Source organism: Capsaspora owczarzaki (genome assembly GCF_000151315.2).
Source record: "Capsaspora owczarzaki ATCC 30864 unplaced genomic scaffold supercont2.2, whole genome shotgun sequence".
NCBI classification, from domain to species: Eukaryota; class Filasterea; order Ministeriida; family Capsasporidae; genus Capsaspora; species Capsaspora owczarzaki.
In genome coordinates, this window is record NW_011887293.1 from 88,140 (window position 1) to 112,539 (window position 24,400).

Here is a 24,400-nt window from a genome sequence, read left to right on the forward strand (position 1 = left end):
ACATGATGTACACACAATAAAACACACGAGCATCCTCTTCCCGGCTACACGGATGAGCCTTCAAGGACGACGCGTGTTCGTGGAGAGGGAGAAGCGGCAACAGGCGTCGCCATAGTCACCGCAAGCGAAGCGGAGGTGGGCGATTCGGTCACGGCAGCTGCAGCTGAAGCGGGAACAGGGGCCTGCTCATACGTCAACGCCAAGAGCGACTGGACGCAGTCCAGCCACTTGATTCCCTCGCGAGGCTGCAGGATTTCTTGAGGCGAGCAGATAGCCTCGGACGGGACACCGAGTGCACGGCAGCCCGCCAAGAACGACTCCACATTCAGACGGCAGCGAATCAGTGACAAGGGAGAACTTGCGGATTCGCGTTCATGAATCTGTTTTCCATTCCGAAAAAAAGTTTTGGGTAAAAGCTGTCAGACCAAAGCACTCTAAGAGAAAATAATGGCATGAAAAAACGGATTCCTACATGAGAAATGGTGCCTGGCTTGAATGCATTGATGGTGCGGCAGAGATGAATGCCGTCGGACAAAGCTTCCGGAAGCTCGTCCGGGGAGCCAACGAGGTTCAGAGTAACGCCGAGTCTGGTCTCAATTGCCTGTGGAACAAGAACCAATCACAAATGCAATGAGACATTGAATGCAACAAAGACAGGAAAACGAAGTAGATGAATTCAAAGTCAAGGGTCGACTCACCGTTTGCACGTCGTAAAACTCCTTCATGAGCAAGAAGAGCTTGTGAGAGCCTCGACGAAGAGTAAAGACGCCACCACGCAGCTCCTTGGCATCTGCAAAGCAAAAGCGACGATCAGCCCAATTTCACGGCAAAGCAGTCCACACAACACCAAAACTTACGCTTCTTCACACGACTGCCAGGCGCTTGGATACTCATGCCGTTGCCGAGAGCAATACGCTGAACTTCTGCCAGGATCAGTTCAAGACGCTCATCGTCCGAGACCGATCCCATGGCCGAGTTAGACAGTGTTTCCAGAGAGGACGTGGCGACCGAGAAGAGACCAGACATGGAGGTTGACATGCGAAGCGACCTGCGTGGCTCGGCATGAACATCTCGCATGCTGGAACCCGAGCCAGACTGGGCAAACCGTTCGCGGCGCGCGTTGGCGGCCGCAGCTGCTGCAGTGAATGCCTCGGGGGCCTTGCGCATGGCGGTCGGCGATGACGATGCTGGCGGCGTCGAGGCGGCAGCAAAATCGACAGAGGGCTGTCGAGGAGGCATCCGGGTCGCAGATCGCGGCTGTGACAACACTTCTGCAGAGCCGCGGCGCTCTGACGTCGGAGTGGTTGTGGACGAGTGGGTTGTGGCTGAGGTCGGTGGTGTGACTTCGTTCAGTCGCTCTGTTGAGCGCGAGAACGACGCAGATAATGGGCGCGAAGATGGGGCTGAGGCGGCAGGTGTGGATTCGGTCGATTCCGCTTCTGCCGAATGGTCCTTTTCGCGCATCGATCGTCGTCGCTTGGCGCGCTCTTCGTTGATTTCGCGGCGCAACACCTCGTCCTCGGCGGCGCGGCGCGCAGCCTCTTCGGATGTTTGCTTCTGTCGAGCCTCGAGCGAGCGGATGCGCGATTGTTCTCGAGTGTCTGGCGTGTCAAGAGTACCGTCGATAGAAGTGCGTCGTGGGCCCTCGCTGCCCAAGGCGGCATTCAACAAATCCTGAGAACGTCGGCGAACCAACGATTGTGACCGAGAAGGCTGTTCGGTAGGCGGCGCAGATGCCGCAGACGCTGCTGCAAGAGCAGTTGCTGGACTTACGTGGTGTGCGGTCACTGGTTCTGCGGCGGCGGCAGCAGCAGCAGCCTGCTCAGCTTCACGCCGTGCTTCGGCAGTGGCCGCCTCGAGCTCCTCAAGTCGGGCAGCAGCAGTATCCATGTCGTCGTCATCGTCGTCAATGTCCATGCGTCGTCGACGAGCCAGCGCGGCTTTGGCCTGTGCCGCCTCGCGTTTTTCGTTGAACAGCCGAGCCTCGGCCTCGGCCTGCTTCTTGCGAGCAGCTGCATCGTCTTGTGTCTTGCGCTTGGCAGCAAGAACGTCTTGCTCCTGTTGGCGCCGAAGGGCTGCGGCTTTGGCGTCTGCAGCAGCCTTTGCGTCTGCCGCTGCTTTTGCATCTGCCGCTGCTTTTGCGTCTGCCGCTGCGTTTGCATCTGCCGCTGCCTTTGCATCTGCCGCTGCTTTTGCTTCGGCCGCTGCTTTTGCATCTGCCGCTGCTTTGGCGTCTGCAGCAGCCTTTGCTTCAGCGGCATCGTTGGCATCTGCCGCTGCTTTTGCTTCGGCCGCTGCTTTTGCCTCTGCAGCAGCCCTTGCCTCTGCCGCTGCTTTTGCCTCTGCAACCTTTGCCTCTGCAGCAGCCTTGGCTCGAGCCGCTGCCTTGGCTTCCGCCGCTGCTTGTTCTTTGGCTGCTTTGGCGTCGGCAGCAGCCTTCTCCTCTGCTGCTCGGGCCAGGTCTTGCGCAGTCTGCTTGGCTTCCTCTTCGTCGAGAAGCTGACGAAGCTGGTCGACCTCTGCCTCAGCGTCCGGACTATCGCTGCCACCGTTGGAGTAATTGGGATTGAGAAGGACTTCCTGCAGGAATTTGAAGATGTGCACACGACCGCGCGAACAGACGTGCGGTGGCGGGACGGACAGGGGATTGTTTTCGTATCCGAATTTCAAAATGGAAACGTTATTGGCAAACGAGGTCGGGATGGCCGTGACAGCGTTGTGGGAAAAGTCCAGGGACGTCAGGGCCAACTCTCCCAGGTCTGCCGACAGAAAAGAGCATCGCAAAGAAAACAAAATGTGAGAAAAGTGGTGCACGCTTTTGTCAGGCGTCGACATGGTTTTATATATACCTGCAGGAAGTTCGCTAATTTGGTTTCGGGCCACGTCCAGTCCAGTCAAATGCCGCAGGCGCGAAATGGCGTGTGGGAGGAGTTTGATTTCGTTATTACTGGCATTCTGTTCGAGACGGCGGGGGGGGGAGGTGGCGTAACGGGGTCAGATTCTGATAAACGACAACTGCGATCAAAACCGACAACAAGAACTTACCAGCTGGCGAAGTGATGTCAACCGACCAAACCCGTCGGGCAGTTGTGTCATGCGATTGTTGCTCAGGTCGAGTGTTTCGAGTGGCAGCTCGCAGATTTCCTCTGGGAGCGACACGAGCAGGTTGCGACTGGACGAGGACGAGCGGTCAATACAACAAAACATGACACAACAGCGACCAAACGAACACACACAACCCCCCCCCATCATCATCATCATCATCATCATCATCATCATCATCATCCTACCTCAGATTGAGCTGCCGAAGGGACGACATGTTCTTGATTTCAGGTGGGACGCTGTTGAGAATGTTCTTGTACAGATCGTAAATTTCGACTGCGGCCAGCATGCACGACTCGCGAGGCATTGCCGTGAACTTGTTATTCGCGAGGTCTGCGCAGAGTGGAATCGATGAGAACAACAAAAGCAACAACAACAACAACAATGATCACAAACATCAAAACCACATGTTGGAATGAAACAAATCCAAAACCAAAACACAAAAACAAAACAAAACCGAAAAAAACCTCAAAACCACAAGAAAGTATGAAACATTTTGGCATTTTGACAGGTTTCGGTTTGGCATTGTGTTGTTGCGCATCAGACGACAAGAGAGGGGGACGGACTCAAGCTCAAGCATGCTGTGCATTCAATGCTAACAACCAACACGCTCTGCACCAATCGAGTAAAGTGATGATCGTGACTGAGTTTGTTTGTTTGTTTGTTGCGGGTTTTGGTTTGGTTCATTTTGTTGTGCTTTCGTGAGCCACACGCACGTTTGTCGCACTCGGTTTGCTGCTGCTGTTGATACTGCCACTCTACAGAGATTTGCCATGTCGGCGATCGTTTATCTTGAATGGTCTGTGCAAAGGTGTGGATGTTTTCTGTCTCACATCATCCACACTTGATCGTCACAGTAGGACCACATTCTGACCACCAGCTTCCGACCGCCGCCCGTCCCCCCCCCACCAGCCACAATCTTGCTTGCACGGCGACCAAGCAGCGAGCAGGTCGCACACACACACACACAGATGTCAACCACTCAAGTCATCTCCATCTCTGCCAAAAAAATAGGGTCGAATTCATGCGTTTCGCGCCTGGCAGGAGTGAAGCTGCGCTTTGGCAACATGCATCACTGCAAACCTTTTTGCTGCACGCACCACGACTCGCACCCCTCCCCCCTACCCTACCCTACCCTCATGCAGCGCAATGAGAAAATCAATGGGGATCTCAGTGAGGGATTGGCCAAAGACCGATGTTTTTTTATTTTTTATTTATTTTTTATTTTTTTTGTGTTTATCCAATCCTTTGTACCCCATCTCATCTTCCTTTTTCACTCTGTCGCTTCTCAGAGTCGACCAGAATGGGCTCCGAGGCGACACTCTGCTTCGTACTCCACTGTCTCATACCGGCGTCTCCCCGCTACCCCCCGACTCCGGACTGGACCTCAGTCACCGAATCGATGGGCTTTTAGAAAGTGTCAGCAAAAAAACAAGAAAGCGAAACAAAAAAAAAAAAAAAAAGGAGCACGTCATGATCGAATGACAAGCAGGCCACTCCTCGTCGTCGAACTGCACCATGCACTACAACAACAATAAGCAACAGCCAATCCGTTTGAAAGCGGGGAGGAGGAAGAAGAGCTGGGCGCAATCATTCGTCACCAAGCCAGAGAGAAAAAAAAAAAAAAAAAAAAAAAAAGACCGCGCACTTTCACCTCGGCAGCAAGCAAGCCGTGAGCTCAGCACGACGCAATGCAGGGGCAATCACGGCTCCACACATGCACTGCGGAGAGAGAGAGTCAACAAGCGGTGCATGCGCTTCGAGTGGCCCACAGAGACACACACGCACAGCGACGAGAGCCGCAGAAACCCAAACCACATAAAATAAATAAAAAAAATCGCCAAAAAAAAAAAAAAAAAAAAAAAACTCAATCCACAAATCCGCAGCTGTGGCTGTCCAAGATTGCTGTTGGGTCGGGGACAAGGAGAGAAGCGGGCTGAATGGAAACGGAGTGATTGCGATTCACTAGAGCTAAATCAGAAAAAAGGCGGGTGAGGCCGTACCGAGCTGTGTCACTTCGTCGAGCGCAAAGGCTTGGGTGTTGTTTGGCCACTTTGTGAGCCGCTTGCCGTTGAGCTTGAGCACGCCGGTCTCCTCTGCCTCCTCAAACGCACTCGACACAGATGACCCGGACATTTCTTCAAGCCAAGGGAGAAAGGGGAGGGTTAGGGCGGCGAGAATGGGGAGTGAGAGAAAATAAAAGAAAATAAAAGAATAAAAAAAAAAAAAGACTGGGAGAATCGTCATGCAAAAAAGGCAATCTCAGAAAAGCCAATTGTTGTTGTTGAGGTGAATTAGAAAAAAAAGTGCGCACTTTCATCCACTTGGTTGTGGAATCGAAGGGAGTGCGCTTCATGACCGGCAAGAGAAAACATCGCAAAACCCTGACATCAATCAAACGTTTCCCCCGGCATAAACCATGTTTGGAGCACTGCGCTTTGTTGAAAGGGTGCGTAGGGTTGGCAACGGCATCAATGTGCATCCACCAATGCAACAAAACATCAGAGCGCTGACACGTTGAGCGATGCACCGAGCAGCTTGGCCTCTTCAAGTGTCTGATTTCGCACCAGACTGAGCTTGTCGCGATGAAACATGATCTGTTTGCGAGAAAAGTCCAACAGCCAACACAGATAATTCTACAGTGAGCAAAACGATTCGATGCTGGAATCCAAGCCAACACGCCAGGACAAAGATCGAGTCGCTTGACAAACCTCGAAAGCGTCAGGCGTGAGCGACGGCAGCTTGGACGCCGCAAACGAAAACAAGTGATTCACGGTATCCGACTTGTAAAAGCGTTGAATAACTCTGCTTCCATCTGTCAAGTCCCAAGTGCCCAAGAGTGAGCAAAGTAAGCGAAACCATCGGAAATCCAACAAGAGCGCAGGATGACATGCCAATGGCAAGTCCCCTTACCTGGCATGCGCAAACTAAGCCGCGTCACTGAATCGGCTGGAGCATCGGCTGGAGGCTCGACCACGGTGGGCAGTTGTGTTGCTGCTGAATTGCTTGCACTGGTGCTGCCCGCAGAACTCGCCGAGCTCTCACTGTGGGCAAACCCAAGCACATGACCTCCAGCTTTGGGCAGTCTGGGCTTTTTGGAACGATCGCGTGACGACGAGGCACCGGGCTGAACGGATCGCGTTCGCTTGCCACGAGGAACGTCGTCGCTATCATCGCCGTCACTATCGCTCTCATCGCCGTCGTCGTCGTCTTCAATCTCGTCGATGTCGTCGTCATCATCATCATCGTCGTCGTCGTCGTCATCGTCGTCGATTTCACTCCCGGAACTCCGACTTCCAAGGCTTTCACCACTGTTCTCGTCTAAATCGCTGCCAAACTCAAATTCGCTGTCATTTTCGTCGCTGTCATCGTCGATTATGACGGCCTGTCGAGAAGCAGCAGCTTTGGTTCGCTGAGGACGGCCGCTCGTAGCTGGAGTCGCCAAACGTGGCCGTTTTCGGCGGCCAGTGTCGTCGTCCGATGAATTTGTCGCCGTGCGACGACCAGATGGGCGAGGGGCATCTTGCTCCAGTGACGCTTGAAGAGCACGTTGGAGCATGGCTTCCTCCGACTCGTCCGTGATGGAAACCTTCTGGCTCTGGTTCTGAAAATTGCTCAAGTAGCGGATTGTCAGAATTTCAGCAGCAGCATCTTCCCATTGCGCAGGCATAGCATCAACAAAGCCCTTACACTTTCAGACTGAACAGTTCTTTTGAATGTTGGGTACAGGTCAAGAAAACTCCAGACTGAAACAACAAACAAGTCAGACGTCTGAGGTCGAAAGCCGATTTTACTCCGTCCCCCCTCCCTTCCACGCAGCATACCTGCTTTTAAGATGTCGTCGGGTCCGACGGGGCCCACTTGAATATTTTGCATTACTTCGCCTAACAATGCATTCAAAGGAGAAAGTGTGAGAGTTTTTGGCAGGAAAAAAGCCATCTTGTCGCACCAAACACACCAACCAGACGCCTCTTGGAACAAACCTGTTCGTGGATCAACAATGGCGAGATAGGGGTACTCCTTGACACCATAGGTGGTGGCGTACGCGCTGCCGGAAGGGGATTGCAAGGGCATCTCCCAGAGCACAAACTTGGATTCGATCAGAAGGTACAAGACAGAGTCCTTGAAATCGAGGTTCAGTTGGGCTGATCGGAGATCGTGTTGCGGCTGCAGATTGACGAGCAGCCAGCGCTCTTTGCGAGTCCCTTCCGCTCGAGCTTCCTCAAAGGAGCCGGCAAACAGCAACTCTTTCGGCGGCATGAACTGGTCGCGCACTCTTGGATTGTCCACCAATCCTGGATGTTGTGCGAGCACTATTTCAAAAAGAAACGGCGGTGGCGGTGAGTACGAAGGCGAAACCCTCGAAGCGGGAACGCTTGGAGCCGACTGATCTTACATGCGTCCACGAGCTTTTGTTTGCTATGCATCGAACTGGCCGCATTGAATGCGTCTCTTCGATGTTGAAACGACACTGCAGCAGAGTCAAACGGTTGAGGAAAGTGAGAACCAACAGTTGAGTTGGAGGTCTTTGCGTCGTCCACCGAGATTTTGAAAGGAAGTGATGAACGTACAGGTTGCAGGATCAGGTCCACTCACAAGCACAGCGTGCTGTGCTGCGATCGGCGCACGAACATACTCCTCGTCCTGTTGGCCATCGTCGCCGTCGCCGTCGCCGTCGCCATCGTCTGAGAACTGGTAGAGGTCGGACGATTGGTGCACCGATTGTGTTTGTCTGGCAGATTGGAGTCAAAACAATGAGTTGCAGCATTCACTCATCGACCGATCTGTGATCTGTGTGTGTGTGTGATCACTGGATTTGCGACCGTGGCCTTACTGTGACTGTGCGCGGCTTGAGCTTGAGCGCGCGGAACTGGAGCTTGGTGCTGCGGAACTCGAGCTGCTGCTGCTGCTACTGCTCGCCCTCCCAGGCGCCCTTGCAGACGATGCTGCTGCAGCTGACGATGATGACGACCTTGGCAGACTACTGGACTGGCTCGGCTGCGCAGGCTCGTCTCTCAGCAGCGCGCGCGTACCCTCGTCCAGGAACATTGACACTGCCGCGTTGAGGTCGCCGCCTGTCATCTGGCACGCCATTCGCCCAAAGCAAAGACATTCAGAGCAGCTCCGAACGTTGAGTGGACGACATCCACAGTGAAACGCTTTGCGTAGAGAGTGAGCGGTGCATTGCCCCCGCGTTACCTGCAGCGCCATCTCGGCTTCCTCCAAAGTGGCGTTTGGCGCAATGGCCAGGAAGCTAGCAACGAGATCCTATATGATGCCAAGTGATGTTTTGAGTCATGGAACACAGGACGATCGGGGAATGAGGATGGACAAGCAAGTGCCTGCTGAAGCTGGGTGGCAGGTTTTTGCCCCCTCCGTTGTTACGATCAGCATGCGAGACCAATGCAGGACATGATTGTTTGTTTTGCAATAGAAATAGATGAGCACGTCCACTTTTGATGAGTTCGTTGAGACTCACATCCATCTTGAACAGCAAAACAACGACAAAAGATGACTGAGAAGGACAATGTTTCATTTTTCCATTTTGCTTGCTTTTTGCGTCGCTTTGAGCTTGTTCGACTGTAGCAGGTCTGCCACTGTCATACAAGCAAAAGCATTGCTCCTCTTCAGATTGTGTCTGCTTTGGTTGAATAGGGGGTTTCCCTGATAATCGTCAGTCCTACAAATTTGCCCCCTGCAATCCAGAACGCAATCATGTCGACGCCAATGACTCTTGATGACAAGCTCAATCGCTCGCTCGGTAATCAAAACAAAGGAACATTCAACCACCCCCCAATGCATTACGCACTTGTGTTGAGGGTTTGGGAATGAGAGCCCTCTGAATGAAAAGTGAAGAAAGTGAAGTGAATCAAGTGAACGAAAGGGCGGGGGGCTGCAAAGAACAGAAAAATCTGTGATTTGTTTGAATTTTCCCGCCTTTTTTTTTTTTTTTTTTTTTTTTTTTTTTTGTAGAGCTTTTTGCATTGCGTGCGTCTGCAGGGGGTCGCGTCCTTCCTGCTGCTGTTGCGTTCCGTTGCGCAACAACGTGTGCAACGTCCATGCTCACCGTAGTCGAATGCGCGGGGGTGGAACACTTGGCAGGCGATCTGATCACCGACTCGCGCAAGGCCAAGCAGGCAGCCAACAAGAAGAAGGCGTCCGCGACCAAGGCTGCCGGCGGTGCCAAGAAGGTCGCTGCAGGGAACAAGGCCGGCGGTGCTGCCAAGAAGGGTGCTGCGAAGGGCGCCAAGAGCCCCGCCAAGCAGCCCCAAGCCAAGCAGCAGCAGCAGCAGCAACAGCAGGTGAGATTGTTGCTTTTGGCTGGGCCCAATGCAAATCCCATACATACAACTTTGGACAAGGACAAATCGCATTGCGACAATGGAGGTCAAGCGGTCCGTCTCAATCACTGGAACTAACCTGTGTTGTCAGTGGGGATGGGAAATCATGGGGGGTCTCTTCATGGAACATCTCACAAAACAATCCAATCCAGCTCTCAATTCAGACTCACTCACTTGGATGAATGCCGGCTCCCTGCGAATTGCAATTCACCCTCGTTTGATTGGGTAGAACACCAAGAACACTGCCGTCAAGGCCAAGGCGCGCCAGACAATCCAGGCCAACCAAGCGAACGCCCGCGATCGCCAGCGAAACGCCAATCGCCCTGGTCTCAACGACGACAAGCCGTCCACCCCTGTCAAGAGGTCGGGCAAGAAGGCTCAGTCGCCGGCCAAGAAGGCCCAGTCGCCCGCCAAGAAGGTTGTCGCTGGCGGCAAGCGTGGCACCACCATCACTCCGAAGAAGTGCGTTATCTCTGATTTGTTTTGTTGTTTTGTGTGTAAATGCTGACCGTTCGGTGCTTTTTGTCAATGCTGCTTTGTTGGGGGGGGGGCGTTCTGTAGGTCTCAGACTCCAGTGCGTGCGCAGCAGCCAATCACTGCAACCACTCCTGTGATGCTGATTCCCGTGCCCGTCGGTGGCATGGGCGCGATGGGCGGGTATGTTTTTGCAAGGCCGCGTTTCTTTTTCTTTTCTCTTTTTTTTTCTTTTTGGTGTATCGGCAAATGCCTTGACACAGTGCTGACAACAAGTGTCTGTCTGTGATTTTCAGCCTTGTCAGCCCGCAGCTAATTCAGGCGGCCCAACTGGCCAAGCCCGCTTTCAGCCTGCCGTCCAGGCCTGCTCAGGTATGCATACTGGGTGCCTGTAGCAAAACCACCGCTGTTTTTGGACGAGGGAGAGGCACTGTGCTGACAACTTGTATTCATTGCAGAAGGCCGCATCGCCCAAGCAGTCCCCCAAGCAGCAGCGACAGCCCCGACAGCAAGCAAACAAGCCGCAAAAGCTGCAAAAGCAGCAAAAGCAGCCACAGCAGTCGCCCAGGGCCAACCCTGCTTCGCCTCGTGCCATGGTATGCCCGGTGTTTTTTTTTTTTTTTTGTTTTTTTTTTTTTTGTTTGTTTGTTTTTGTAGACAAAGCTGTTTTTCGATTGATTGCTTCGTGTCCTCATCTCCATCTTCCCCCCCCCCTTTTTTTGCCCTCAAACTCATCAGCAACAGCAGCCAATCTTCATGATGCCGATGCCCTTCGCCATGGCTGCTCAACAGGCTGCCGCTGGTGGTCGCCGAAACATGCGCCGCTAAGCAAAACAAGTCCGAGGTTGCGCCAGTGTTTGGAAGTCGGTGTGTGTTTTTGTTTCCGTGTCTTCTACAATGTGTGTCTGTTGCTTCAGTTGCTTTTTGTGTGCGTGTGCAGTCAATGCCTTTGGAAATCCCGTGTTTGTTGTTGTTGGTTTGATCAAATTCAAGCAAAATCGCTACTTGCTCTCACAAGTTGTCCTCGCCTCTCGCTGTGACTCTATCTCAGTCTCTTATGAGCACTTTTTGCCATTTCTCAGTCTCTTTATTTCCAATTCATCCCAAACTTCAATTCTTCAATTCTTCAATTCTTCAATTCTTCAAATCTCAGAGACCTCCTTCAGCACTGCAGCCAGCTTTGATCATGGCCTCGGCAATCGACGCCGCTGTCAATGCAGCACTCGCGTCCATCCAGCACAAGAACATGCTCGAGCAGCGTGAGGCAGCTCTGCCGCGGCCCGTGCTCGACATGATCGTCGCGACGCTCGCCAGCGTTGGCGGCCCAGCAATGCACGCCAAGGACATTGCGCGATCCATCACGGCCGAGATTGCGCACGAAGCTCAGCAGCAGGAGAGTCATCACGCGTTGAGTACCACTGCAGATCCAGCGACGACTGCGCGGCCATCGGACGGGGAAGCTCAAGCGCACGCTGAGCCTCTCACCATCGACGCGTCGCGCATCATGGACATTGTCGAAAGGTACGGACGAGATTGACATGCAACCCGAGCTTCGAATTGGGAGGCCGAGGCGGGGGGGTGGGAAAGCAGTTGTGTGATTACTGGAAGATTGGGAACCCGGTTTCTGAGAAGCTGAGGTACTTCTCAACTTGGCGCGAAACCCATCATGGACGAGTAAATCCTTCTTTTGATTTTCTCTCTTACTTGTTGCTCTTGTTTGATTTTTTTTCTTCTGATCACAGCGAAATCAAGCTGCGTGGCAAGCAATCGCGCGTCCAAAAGGTTCGCGGACAGACAAACTGGATTACCATGTCGGAAGCCGAGTTTGAGCGGGCTGCGTTGGCAAACGAGCGTTCGATGGAATGGTCCCACCAAGTGGATCCAAACCTCGCAACGGTTGATGTGGACGTGCACAACAACAGCAACAACAACGCCGCGCAGCAACACCCCGACCTCTCGAATCCCACCACGCGGAATCAGATCGTACGCCGGGCATTCGACACGTTCGTCAAGGAGAACAAGATGCGTCTCAAGTACAAGCACATGAAGGGCGTGGTCAGCACAACGCTGCTGTCGAACAGCCAACTCGCAGAGCAGCTTCGTCGAGCTCGGAAAGACACGCAGCGGTTGCGACGCGAGTTGCAGTAAGGTTTTTTATTAGGGAATCCGTTGCTTGTTGGAACGAGAAACCGTTGATCATGATGGGAAGGTGAAGCGGAAGATCTCATACATTCACTCTACCCCTTCCAGATTTATTGTCAATCGCCTGGCAACATTTGAAGATACCCCGCAAGATCTCGATGCATCTGATGGCGAAGGGTCGGATGCAGAGCTCGCAATGATTGAGGATGACGTTCGGGCACAACGGGCATTGAAGGCTGCGCGAAGTGGCGCCAATGGCTACGATGCGCTTGACGGCGATGGCGGCCGAGGGCGAGCTCTCGAAACCTCTGACGACCCTGTCAGTGCCTCCAACCCTGGTGGCCGGCTCTTTCAAAACGGCTCGCCTGTGGCTGGCTCGCGTGCCCGCAGCGAAGCCGTCTCCCCATCCAGCCTGGCGCACGCGACAGATATCACAGACTCGCCTGCAAAGAGCCACCCAGTCGCGGCCAGCTCATCATCATCGTCATCGGCATCGCAGCATCCAGACGCCGTTTCATCCCTGCTTGCCAGCTTGGTTGCGCAGCACCGGGCCAATTCGTCGCAAAAGACATCTGCCCAATCTGCACCAGATGGTGCCTCTCGTTCTTCCACCCCGGCCACCACTGCGGCAGCCGCACTCAACTCTGGTACTGCGGAGGCGCCGAAACCTGCATTCCCCGGATCGAGCCGCCATCGCAAGCGAACAGTCCCCATTGCTCGCGATGCCGACGGAAAACCCATCTTGCCAATTGTGGTGGGCGCCGTCACGCTCCACAGCCTTGGAGAAATCGTGTACGATCGCGACACATTTCACTCGGACAAGTACTTGTGGCCTCTCGGCTACCACTCCTCGAAATCCCACCTCAGCGTCAAGAACATTGACGACCGAACGACCTATCATTGCCGCATTCTCGATGGTGGTGTCGGGCCGAAGGTAGAGAGTGTTTGTGAGGAAGGTGTTTTTTTTTCTTTTTCTGCGATACGAGGTGTCGGTGGGCTCATGTTGTTTTCTTGGTTTGTGTTTGCCTTTTTGTTTCTTGTGCCAGTTTGAAATTGTTGCAGAGGACGATCCAGACAACCCGATTCACGCAGCCTCGGCCACGGCGTGCCACACTGCGCTCATGGACGCCATCTACAAGGCTAGAGGGCGCGGCGAATCGTCCGGAACGGGGTCGGGGCCCATCTTTTTCGGGTTTGTCCATCCGACCGTTGTTCGTCTGCTGCAAGAGCTGCCCAATGCACGCAACTGCAAGCGTTACATCATGCAAGACCTTGACGAGAGCGATGCTCCCACCAACACAAGCAAAGCCCCATCTTCATCGTCGCGATCCAAAACGGCATCGCCGAGCGTTGGGTCGCGCTCGGTTTCTCCAGGTCCGCTCTCAACGAGTGCGACATCTGCTGCCACGACCGCAGCCGCGTCGTCAAGCCCCAGTGGCACCGCAGCGGCCAAGCCAAACCGGAGTCGATCGCGCAACAAGCCTCGCGTGGAGAGCAATCTCGAGTTTACGTTTACCATGCCCGATGGCACGGTCATTATGTCGGCTGCGGCGAAAGCTGCAGCTGCCGCCACTGCTGCTGCTGCTGCTGCTGCTGCTGCGGCGGCGGCTACTGCTACTGCTGCGACTGCTACTTCTCCTACTACCGATGCTGCTGCTGGCGCTGCCACGGAACAAGCACCAGTCAAAGAGGAGTTGGCAGATTCAACCGAGCAAACTCAGGCAATGGATACCGGTGCAGATGACGCCAAAGCGGCCACCGAGTCCACCGAGTCCATGAAGACGGATTGATTGTCAAAATCCCCATGTGCTTGTGTTTGTAATATTGGGAGTTGAAATGTGCGCTTTCTGCTGATTTAGTTTTTCTGCTTCCTCTTCTTCTTTGCTTTTTCTGCTGTGTGTGTAATAACAACAATAATGAAACGAAATGCAACAAAACTCACAACATCAATCATCATGAAAATCGTCCATGACCAGCGCACGCGAGGCACGCATTGTATCAAAAGCCACCCAAAAAAAAAACTATGCCTGGTCGCCATCCTCTTGCAAGAAGGGATTTTCAATCTGCTCCATGCCGTCGTTCGGGCAAATCAAGATAACAGTGGTGCCGCGGCATACGGTGAGTCCCAGTGCCCGGGTTTCGTCCAGGATTCGCTCGGGGTCGGCGGGGTCTGCACAGAAGCGGTGTGAGTGTTTTTTGAGTGTAACGCGACGATTTTCTCAAGCACTCGGAATCGCATCTTACCTCGCAGAAACTCTTGTGTCTCGTCAAGCACCAAGTTGAGCAGCGGGTCGTATCCCTTGAGCAGACCAATGACTACATGCAGCAATGCAAAGTAGTGAGTAAGCGAACGTTAGCGTTCGACTGTTGCATGTGCGTTCTCGCGCAATTCAAAGCCTTGTCGCTCGCTTTGCCTCCCCCCCCCGTTTCATTCCCACCCAAGCGCAACAGGCATCCCACTCCCCAAGTCCACTGCAGCTTGTTCTTGTCAAGCACTGGCCGTCTTGGATACTGTGTGGCTTCCACCACTGCTCTTTCCATTGGAGATCTCAGTTTGCCTCCTCTGCCTCTGTCTCTGCCTCTGCCTGTGCTCTTCCTCCCTTCCCTCCTGCCTGTCACTTATCCAGTGGCACACGGATCTCAGTGCATCAGACGCTTGCCTTCGCGTCCGCCGCGGAACTTGACGCGCACTGTCTTGTCGAGCAGCTTTGCCAAGTTGACAATCGACTCCTTTGGCTTCTTCTTATCCTGTCATAACAGTAATAACAGGTCAAGTCAACCCCAAAGCATCGATGAGCATCCATGATCATCGTCATTGGAGAGGTGAGTTTTGGTTTGAAGCCCCGTTGCAGTGCAGCTCCATTGAGCGAGGGACTTTTCCAACTTACGTCTGACTTGGATGACATGTTCTGAGTTAGTTTGCAAAAGTGGACTAAATCAGAAACCAAAACAAAAACGACAAGCTGAGCAAGAATAGCTGCACTTGAATGAGATCAAAAGTAGGAAGGCAAGGCAAGGGAAGGAAGAGCAAGGAAAGGGGAACAAACACGATTTCTGAGCGACTGCGATCTGCATACACACTGCTGCACCTCCTCCTTCTTCCAAAGGCGTTCCGCTGACCTTTCCCAATGTACTCTTCATCAGTTCAGTTCAGCTGTCATTTGCAGCCACTCTTTGATTTTCGTTTTCGTTCAGGTGAGCATTGAACTTTTTTTTTTTTTTTTTTTTTTTCCTATTGGCTTTTCATTGCGTTTTCCATTGTTTTCCTTTTTTTTTTTTTTTTTTTTCGTCGAACCAATACATCACCGGTTTTCTTCTTCTTCTTCTTGCTCATTCAGGGCACCACATTCAGTGAAGATGAGAATGATGCCCTGAAACCCGCCCGTGCCACCTCCTTTGAAGGAATGTGACTCGCAACAGAGTGACCAAGTACAGAGCACCTCGTGGTTTGTCAGCCAGCCAAGCGAAAAAAAAGTTGCTCACAATTTTGCTCCTCCTTCCCCGCGCTTCCTCCGCCATTTCCAACTGCGACTCGAGTCCATCATGTGGCGTGGGGTGCTGATGGGCCTTTTTGTTTCTTTGCTTCGAGGTATACATTTAGCGGCACTCTGCCGCTCGAATGTCGAATTAGGGCGTGCGTTTTGGGTTGATTGGGTTGAGTCGGTGATCGCGCCGCAGCGTGCGAGCGACCAGTCAGAACGCGTCCGCGTCTTCTGATCGCCTGTTGTTGATTCAAGCTTTCTGTGGCGTTTTGGCAATTTTTTGCGCGGTTTTGTGTGTCAATGAGCTGTGCTTGCTTGATTGGAGACGTGAGCGCATTTCGGAGTTTTGAGAAAACAAGCAGCAGCGTTTGTTGTTCTTCTCTCCTTGAGGGGTTTTTTTCCCTACTGACTTGAACAACCTCCAATCCTTTGAATGATTGGGCATCAAATGCGAAATGTGCTCCAGGTAGCAAGCGGGAAGCAACGTCGCCGAAATTCGTTGCGTTTTTGGTTATTGTGTGGTGTTTTTGCTTTTGAAATTTCGCACTCACTCCTCAAGTTGTCGAGGCTGAGGCTGACACCATTGCGTACGACTTTCATTCCTTCGTCTTTTGCATTTGCACAACCGACATTTTGCAAGCCCGTTGAGTCCCCCATTGTATGTGTGCCGGCCAAGCAAAAGCAAAACACCAAAAGCGAAGTTTGGCATTGCCATCCATCACCACGCCTCGTCGCCCGCCCCACCCCAAGTCGCGTCTGTCGCTGGATGGATGGATGGATTGGAAGAGGGCGTATGGAGCTGACCGAAGGAGGACGATGGGAATTGGAACGTGAGGAGGGGAGTGGAGGGGTTTGGTCTGATGAGTCAGGGAAAAAGAAGAAGAAAAAAAGAAAAGCAACACTTGCTGCGATTCGCTAGCCAGCACGAGCCAAACAGCCAACCACGATCGCCTACCAAAAAGCAAGTGGTTGATTCTTGCCTCTCTCTCTCTCTCTCGTTCGCTTCATCTGCCCCATCTCGCCCCGAAGTCGACTTGACACTTGCATACATCCATGCACACACAATCCATGCACACAGCGCCGGTGAGCTCGCTCGCTTCGAGCACTGAATCCCCTTCGCTCAAAAATCCGCACAACGTGAGCGGACGCTTTCAGTTTTGCAGATTGATTCCTTTGTGTCGCAGCATTTTTATCGTGCTTGCCCACGCTCGCTGTTCATCTCTCTCTTTCCATCACTTCCAAACCCCGCATCATCCAGTGGACTGATTTCTCACAAGCTGACTCAGACGTGCTCCGAGTGTCGGCGTTCTTTTGTTGTCGCGGTTTGGAGTGGTTTTTTAAAAAGGTGGGGGATTGCTCGAATTTTTACTGTTAAGCCCGCACGATGCGATTTTGGTGATTCTCTCTCTCACTCACTCTCTCTCTCTCTCTCTCTCTCTCTCTCTCTCTCTCTCTCTCTCTCTCTGAATCTCGCTTTGCTGTGACACACGAGAGCACGACGAGTTTGTGAGCGCTACACCAGAGCCAGAGTTACAGAGCGAGAGAGCAAGAGAGAGAGAGTGAGAGAGTGAGTGAGAGTGAGTAGATCCGCGCGTTTTCCCCACTTGTCTCGTTCTACGCTACGCCACTTTCAGCCACCCACTCATCCCCATTGCCCTTCCCTTCCCTTTTCTTGCTCCTCATCCACTTCGTCCTTCATCTTGTTTGCTCCACTTTTGTTATTGTTGCATTTTGTTGTTGTTGTTGTTGTTGTTGTTCGTTTGTTTGTTTGTTTGTGATTTTTCCGTTTTTTTAAAACAAAAAACCTCACTTTTTATTTTGTCCTTGTTTTCTTGCTTCTGTTTTTCATTCACACAAGCACAGCACAGCACAGGGCACAAGCAACAAACCAAGCAAACACAGAAACAAGAACACAACACACAACAACACACTTCACATTCAAAAAAGCAAGGTCGCAGAACATCCCGAGAGCAAAATACAAATGGACGAGGTGGAGCTCGGACCGCCGCACCCGGCCTTGTCGCTCGCCTTACACAGCAGAGCGTCCGCGTCGGCCGCGGGCAACCTGGAGGCACTGACGCGGGGGTCCAACATGGCCAACCTGCCACTCGTGCACAGCCCATCGTCAGCCTCGCCTGGTGCTGGTGCGGGTGCTGGTGCTGGCCCTGCAGGCGTGATGGGCTTTGGCGGAGGCGGTCGACCGGGGATGCTGGGAGCGGCAGCAAGTTCAACCGCCGGCTTATTACAGTACGCAGTCCCCCAGCCACCGGCATTCGGCGCCTACCCGTTCCCCACAGGCCCTGTCGTCGGCATGTCCAACGTCGCAGCGCAGTACCACGCAGCGGCGCAGGTCGCAGCAGCAGCACAGGCAGCGGCAGCGGCAGCAGCAGCCATGCAGCCGCTTTCATCCGCATTCGTCCACCACCCTTACGCGGCCTTCCCCCCACCAGCGGCCATGCAGCAGCAGGACGCCGCGGCCCAGCAGTTTTATCAGCAGCAGCAGCAGCAGCAGCAACAGCAACAGCAGCGTGGGCCTACAGCAGCAGCAGCAGCAGCAGCAGCCGCGACGGCAGCACCAACGACAGCACCAACCATGAACAATGGCGGCTCGGCGCGGATTGGCAAAGCGTGTGTTCCATGCAACCGCGCCAAGTCGTCCTGCGAGACTGCGCGGCCATGCACGCGATGCATCCGCCTCAAGCGTGAGGACCAGTGCATCGACGTCGAGCACAAGCCACGCGGGCGCAAAGTGGGCGGCGGTAATCACAAGGACCAGAATCACCACCAGAACGCAGCAGCAGCAGCCAGTCAGGCGCACCAGGCCTACCACCATCCGCATCACCCGCATCAGCATCAGCATCAGCATCATAGTCATCATGGACACGACGACCTGGGCACGGCCGTTGGGCTGTATAACCCGGCGACCATGGAGCCAGTCTACCACGATCCAGCGTCACAAGCTCAGGCGTCGGAGGGACAGCTCGCAATGATGGCGGCCGCTGCTGCTGCAATGCACAGCGCCGACGTTGCCTCCGCATCGACGGCGGCGGCGGCGAATCTCATGATGAAGCACAATAATGCCGGGAGCAGCGGCTCAGACGGCGAAATCGCGTCGCTCGCCGGCTCAGTCGTGCCAATCATGGGAGCCGCCAATGCGCGAGCTGGTAAACGCGCGTCCACCTCCGCGAGCAGAGGAACGTTATCCTCGTCATCGTCGTCAACAAATGTTGGAACGGCGGCTGCAGGAATTAGTGCCGCCGTCGCCATGAGCTTCCAAGTGATGAACGGGCGGGCTTCCTTCCAAGACGGTTCTGCTGCTGCTGGTGGTGGCGGTGGTGGTGGTGGTGGTGGTGGAGCGGACTCTACCGGATCCGCTGCTTCCAACTCGGATTCAGACGAAATGGCGGCGATGGACGTGTCGCACAACAATCATCACTCTGGTCAAGACACAACGGGCAAAATGTCCTTGCTCGAACCAAGTCCCTTCCCGCTATCCAGCCTGGCATCGCCTTCCTTTAACGCATTCTCACCTTCCATGCTTGCCACGCCTGGCCCAGCAACGCCCGGCAATGCCACTCTCCAGCACGCGTCGCATTCGCACGCATCCATGGTGGACACAATCAAACTCGATCCCGCTCGCACCACCGCCCCTGCAGCCACGTCGTCTTCGCGCCCTGCCGTTGTTGTTCCACCCAACAAGCGCGAGCTCATGTCCATCGACACGCTCCTCGCCAGCGTCACCACATCGACCTTCTCGCCGCAGACTGTCCCACCGACACAGCTGGTTACATCGCCCAACAACCCCGTGCCAATCTCGCCGCGCCTGTTGCAACATCGCATTCCATCGCCACCGCCATCAGCGACGTCAACGGCGGCGTCACACCACTCGGCCGACTCGCCACACTCCCAGAGCCACCGAAACTCCCTCGCTGAGACATCGCCAGCAGTTCCATTGCCAATAATTCGAGACTCCCCCATGCATTCGGCCAGTACGACCGCGCACGACATGGACACCTCGACAGGCGCTACCCGCTCGTCCGCAGCCGCCATCCCCAGCAACAACGTCAATATCAACAAGCGCTCTCCTGCCAGCTCGACGCAAGGGCTTTCGCCGCCGCGTCCTGACGATCCGGGTGCCAGCACCACTGTCGCCATGGACACATCTGGCAGCAGCGGTAGAGCTGAGGGGGTGGACACCACGCCGGCGAATGAGTCGGACGCTTCGACAGCCGCTGCCGGCGGGGAAACGCCTCTGTCAACCCTCACATCAACGGACCTTGCCAACTTTGGGCGTCGGGCTTTGCCGCTTGTTGTCAACGGTGATGCGGCCGTCCCTCTCACGCCATCTGCTGCGGCGGCATCCGTGCTCGGAGCTGTCAATGCAGCACACAATGGCACGGCGCGGGTCACCTCGGCTTCCCTCGCCGCTCTGAACAGCAAGGCACCCGAGTTTGTAACCCCGCTCAACGTGCTACAGCACGTAGCTTTGCCAGACTCTCACACCTCAAGACCATCGCAACTTCAACTTGCCCTTGCTTCGACGCAAGAAACGACAGCCATGCAGACGCATCGCTTCATGCCGCCACCCGAAACAACAGACATTGTAGAACTGGACACCAACGGACGGACCACCACCATTGCAACCATGTTGACGAGCGCGCCAGCAGCGTCACTTGGCTCTCTCACATGCGCAATGTTCTGCTCTGGTACTCCGATGGACATCCTCTTCCTTGCAATTCTCATCGACTTGATTGCCAACCGGCTCGTCAAAATGTCGTCCAATGCGCTGGCACAGGCGTCGCATCGCACGCAAATTTTGAATCAAATGTAAGACATGGGTTTTGGGGTTTTGTTTTGTTGACTTGGTTTGTTTTTTGTTTTTGATTGTGTCGCCAACTCTCGAATCCATGATTTTCGCACCCTTCTTTCTCTTGCAGGCGGTTCCCGGTCTCGCTCATGTTCTTGGTGATGCCAAAGGATTACGCAAATTGCTTGCTCGAGAGCTTGTTGGGCGCCATCGGCAAGTCCATCACCCCGTTTGAATTGGTATGGACGCTGCAAAGCCCGCTCGAACGCAGCATTGCGGACGACTGGCCAGTTGCCGCCATCAAGATCGAGTTTCAACCCGTCACCGATGCCCAAGGTGTTGTGATTGAGTTGCGCGCGTCCGTCTACGTCAACCAAGAGATGGAGCGACTGTTCGGCTACACTCGTCAGGAGGTGCTTCAGATGTGTGTCAACAACGAAGGTACAGACAAGGCATTGGTTTTTTTTTTCTTCCTGTTTGTTTGTTTGTTTGTTTGTTTGTTTGTTTGTGTCAAAGCCTCCATCTCCCTCTCACTTTGTTGTGCTTCCTCCCTCCGCCCTTGCAGATTTCATTTGCCGCATCATCCATCGCGGCTCGTGGCACACTTCTCTGGCCAGCTCCATTGACGGCTGGTTTGGCATCAAGTCCGAGTTCCGACATGTCGTCATGTGCAACACCAAGTGGAACTCCACCTTGCGATGCATCGAGGCCGCGCGGTACAAGCACTCTGCCGAGGGCATCATTGAAGCTGTTACGCACACGTACACCCCACTGCCCGAACTGCGGCCTCCTGCCACCCCTTCCGCAAGCAGTGGTCTAGGAACGACGCCGGCGGCCTCAGCCGCTGCTGGCTCCGAGCCACCGGCTTCGTCTCAAGCGTCTGCGTAGATGACACTCGTGTTGGGAGTTGTGGGGCAAAAGGTCTTTTGTTTTTCCGTTTCCTGTACTGTAGCATACTTTTTGTTTTTATGTGTGACTCGTCCTGATTTGATCGCTCCGACTTTGTGATACTTCGTCCTTTTGTTTTTTCTGTTGTTTGTTGCGTTCGTTTTTTTCGTGTAAACTGGATTTCTTTCCAAAGCCGCTTACAACCATTTCCAAAGCCGCTTACAACCAAAACTACAAAACTCAATCACAGACGCGGCATAAAAGGGGCAGCAGGGAGATTTTTAGGGCGCTCGGGCATGGATGAGACCGAGGCGCAGCTCGGAGGGAAGGTGAACACGTCGGGATCAACCTGCACAACAGCACACAAGACAAACAAACAAACATACCCGAAAAAAAAAAACGAAAAAAAAAATGAGCTTCACACATCCACAACGCCACAACAACAACAATTGAGACTCGACGTACAAATGGCCGGTAGTTGTTAAAGGCCATCATCACGGTGGTGAGTTGATCGTCGCTGTAGAACATGTGCATCAGCGGATAGGCGGTGGTGGCATCGTTTGCGTCACGAACAATGTCGATGCGAATGTTGCCAGTGCTGTTGCTATTGGCAAAGTAGCGCTCGGCACTCCAAGCCAAGCCATAGCGCACGTCCTCCTGGTACATGAGGGTTTGTCCCGTGGTGTTGGAGCAGAAGGTCGGCGGCGCGTCGAGCTTGACGCTGGTCGTCGAGCAGATCGGCGACGAGAGGGGAGTGGTGCTCATCGCGACAGCAGCGAGCTGAGCCTGTCATGTTGACACAGCGACAACAGTTATCAAAAATCGAGTGAGGTTTGATGTTACCAAACGACAAAACAGTGTTGTCGGGTGCGCGACAAAACGATGAGAATAACGACAATGGACGTACGATTCCAGTGCGTGCGTTCCAGATGAGGTACTCGTCAAAGATGAAACCTGTCATGCACATCATATCAACCCATTGTCAGTCGCTACACAAGAGGTTTGACTTGCTTTGTCGTGGTCATTGAAAAAAGATCCAAGAACGAGTTTGGAGCGAGTCTTCTGTGTGCGTGGCCTCGGCTCGACCACGAACTGAAGAGTTGGCTTGAGCATGCTGTGAAGACAACAACAACAACAACAACAACAACAACAACAACAACTCACCGAGCTGGCCAGTCCAGGACACGCGGAGCTGGACCTGGTCGCTGGAGCTGGTCGCGTAGGCAATGCCGCGGACGCCGCCGAGCTGCATGACGCTGCGGTCGAACATGTCCTGGTCGTCCCACGCGCCAGAGAACTGGATGGCCATGCTCGCAGGAACGCACCAGTCCGGGTGGTCGGGGTCCTGTGCGCGGGCCGCAGACGGTGCGAGAACGAGCAGCGCCAATGCCAATGCAAGCTGAAGCCGAAGATGCATTTTGACTGCTTGAGAAGATTGAGAAGATGATGGACTGAGAAGCCGATACTGTACAGTACAAAGTTGTGCAGAAATGAAAACCATGTATTAAAACAATATCAAGAAAGAGAAAAAGGAGAGAAACATGAAAAAAAAAATGGAGGCTTAAGCAAAGAAAAAAAGACGAAAAACAACAAAGGGGGTGGGTTAAGACAATAAAAGCTGATTGGGAGGTTTTTACACCTTCTCGGGGATGACACCATCCTTGAAGATGATAAAGTAAGGGGTAACACCGTCCTCGCGGTAGTTGAGGAGGACAACAAGGCCGTCAACGTTCATCGAGGCGCCAGTGAAGAACTGGTAGTTGTCAAAGTTGCCAAGAATCTTCTTGACAATCTCGGGCATGCCCTTGGTGAAGACATCAACACGCTCGGGTTGGTTCTTCTCGAGGTGAGCCTTGATGGCCTTCATGTAGCCCTTAATGTAGGCAGTGTACGACTTCTTGTCAAAGCTGGTCTCAACAAGCTGGTGCGAGTAGACAACGTTGATGACGCTCTTGACGCCGTCAGCAGCGCCATCATCGGCATCCTCACCCTCAGCGGAGGCGTTGCCACCGATGAGCGAATCGTCAATGCCCTCCTTGACGGAGATGGTCTACCAAAAAAAAGACATCAGACAAAACGGAAGGAAAAAAAAAGTCAGTGAGAAGGTTCAAGTCGGTGTTTCAAGTGGTGAGAGTTGGCGGAGATGGGTCATCTGTGCGATTGTCTCGGGAACTGCTCCAATCGCAAGCCGAGAACAGCCCACGTCCAAGCTCCAGATCGAGCGACCAATAGACCGACCACACGTGGGTTCTGATTTTGCTTGGACCGGCAACGCGGCGCTCTTCGTCGTGCCGCTCAGCTCAGTGCCTCATCAGAGAGCCGCCAACTCCACTGTATTCAACGGTTCATGCACGGATCTTGCTGTGCCATGACAGTGGTCGAGCAGGCCGGTCGATGCTCCGTCACATTTTTCACTGCGATTTTTGCGTTCGCGCTTTTCCGTTCGTCTGTGCGGCGTTGAGAGGGGGGCGTCGTGCGAGGGGGGGGAGGGGACAAAGCCGCTTTACCTTGCCGTCAACCTCGTAGTAGAGGTCGTCAACGAGCTTGTGGGGGAAAGAGTCAGAGGCAACCTCGTCGCCTGCAAGTCACACAAAACCGAAATGAAACAAGAAAAACAAAAACAAAAGTCAGCAAAATGTTCAGAAACGACAAAATTTCCAAAGTGTCGACTTTGACTGCAGATTGAGCGACCATCCCAGACCCCAAGCCGCCCCTGTCCCGCTCAATCCGACAGAGTGGATGGTTCTCCAACGGATTACGGCGGGAGCGGTCCGGTCGGCAGCGGCTGGGACGCTGCAGAGAGCGAAACAGGTCGCACGTGTGACTTTGCGACCCACGCAACCTTTGTCCCGCTCGCTACTCTCAGGCCGTTTCCCTCTGCCCCCTCAATGCTCCTTGGCGTCGATCTCGACGTGTTGACATTTCGCGCATTTTTCACGCTGATCCAAGGTTTGAAATCGGGCTCCTGCGACAAACTCACCAGAGATGACGTCCTTGAAGATCAGCATTGTGAAGTGTGGTTTGGTTTATGAAGAGTGGCCCTTCTAAGAGTTCTGAAAGCAGTAATGCAATGGGGAGGGGGAAAAGAACGTCAAACCGTTCAGTCCTGTGTTAATTTGATGGACGAGCAACACTCGCGACGGGCTGTCCATCGAAAGCAACAA

The 24,400-nt window shown here is 53.7% G+C and overlaps 8 protein-coding genes across 8 annotated transcripts; 3 read left to right on the forward strand and 5 right to left on the reverse strand.

The window, feature by feature from the left end:
- Positions 1-44: 44 nt before the first annotated feature.
- On the reverse strand, positions 45-3,409 carry CAOG_01211 (hypothetical protein; the record flags this gene model as incomplete). The annotated part of the gene is made up of 8 exons (XM_004349658.1): positions 45-380; positions 473-601; positions 699-790; positions 858-1,674; positions 1,774-2,759; positions 2,850-2,955; positions 3,046-3,172; positions 3,291-3,409. The coding sequence occupies 8 exons, from the start codon at positions 3,407-3,409 to the stop codon at positions 45-47; spliced, it is 2,712 nt and encodes a 903-aa protein (XP_004349708.1).
- Positions 3,410-5,524: 2,115 nt separating this feature from the next.
- Positions 5,525-8,606, reverse strand: CAOG_01212 (hypothetical protein). The gene is made up of 11 exons (XM_004349659.2): positions 8,582-8,606; positions 8,302-8,370; positions 7,937-8,184; positions 7,674-7,834; positions 7,499-7,573; positions 7,086-7,415; positions 6,927-6,986; positions 6,793-6,848; positions 6,016-6,706; positions 5,814-5,917; positions 5,525-5,699 (listed from the first exon to the last, which is right to left on the reverse strand). Exons 1-11 carry the CDS (start codon positions 8,585-8,587, stop codon positions 5,604-5,606), a joined length of 1,896 nt encoding a protein of 631 aa, XP_004349709.2. The 5' UTR covers positions 8,588-8,606; the 3' UTR covers positions 5,525-5,603.
- A 179-nt stretch (positions 8,607-8,785) lies between these two features.
- On the forward strand, positions 8,786-10,990 carry CAOG_01213 (hypothetical protein). Its single transcript, XM_004349660.2, has 7 exons — positions 8,786-8,863; positions 9,205-9,404; positions 9,673-9,905; positions 10,005-10,100; positions 10,214-10,289; positions 10,376-10,513; positions 10,656-10,990. Exons 1-7 carry the CDS (start codon positions 8,818-8,820, stop codon positions 10,743-10,745), a joined length of 879 nt encoding a protein of 292 aa, XP_004349710.1. The 5' UTR covers positions 8,786-8,817; the 3' UTR covers positions 10,746-10,990.
- A 49-nt stretch (positions 10,991-11,039) lies between these two features.
- On the forward strand, positions 11,040-13,910 carry CAOG_01214 (transforming growth factor beta regulator 1). Its single transcript, XM_004349661.2, has 4 exons — positions 11,040-11,438; positions 11,660-12,061; positions 12,168-12,993; positions 13,106-13,910. The coding sequence occupies exons 1-4, from the start codon at positions 11,104-11,106 to the stop codon at positions 13,847-13,849; spliced, it is 2,307 nt and encodes a 768-aa protein (XP_004349711.1). The 5' UTR covers positions 11,040-11,103; the 3' UTR covers positions 13,850-13,910.
- CAOG_01215 (small nuclear riboprotein) lies at positions 13,908-14,981 on the reverse strand. Its single transcript, XM_004349662.2, has 4 exons — positions 14,948-14,981; positions 14,720-14,807; positions 14,304-14,375; positions 13,908-14,229 (listed from the first exon to the last, which is right to left on the reverse strand). Exons 1-4 carry the CDS (start codon positions 14,963-14,965, stop codon positions 14,081-14,083), a joined length of 327 nt encoding a protein of 108 aa, XP_004349712.2. The 5' UTR covers positions 14,966-14,981; the 3' UTR covers positions 13,908-14,080.
- Positions 14,982-17,403: 2,422 nt separating this feature from the next.
- On the forward strand, positions 17,404-21,433 carry CAOG_01216 (hypothetical protein). Its single transcript, XM_004349663.2, has 3 exons — positions 17,404-20,368; positions 20,479-20,789; positions 20,914-21,433. The coding sequence occupies exons 1-3, from the start codon at positions 17,523-17,525 to the stop codon at positions 21,234-21,236; spliced, it is 3,480 nt and encodes a 1,159-aa protein (XP_004349713.1). The 5' UTR covers positions 17,404-17,522; the 3' UTR covers positions 21,237-21,433.
- CAOG_01217 (hypothetical protein) lies at positions 21,320-22,685 on the reverse strand. The gene is made up of 4 exons (XM_004349664.2): positions 22,401-22,685; positions 22,144-22,190; positions 21,702-22,022; positions 21,320-21,585 (listed from the first exon to the last, which is right to left on the reverse strand). The coding sequence occupies exons 1-4, from the start codon at positions 22,651-22,653 to the stop codon at positions 21,481-21,483; spliced, it is 726 nt and encodes a 241-aa protein (XP_004349714.2). The 5' UTR covers positions 22,654-22,685; the 3' UTR covers positions 21,320-21,480.
- Positions 22,686-22,716: 31 nt separating this feature from the next.
- Positions 22,717-24,277, reverse strand: CAOG_01218 (translationally-controlled tumor protein). The gene is made up of 3 exons (XM_004349665.2): positions 24,217-24,277; positions 23,744-23,814; positions 22,717-23,286 (listed from the first exon to the last, which is right to left on the reverse strand). The coding sequence occupies exons 1-3, from the start codon at positions 24,242-24,244 to the stop codon at positions 22,870-22,872; spliced, it is 516 nt and encodes a 171-aa protein (XP_004349715.1). The 5' UTR covers positions 24,245-24,277; the 3' UTR covers positions 22,717-22,869.
- Between the last annotated feature and the right edge of the window lie 123 nt (positions 24,278-24,400).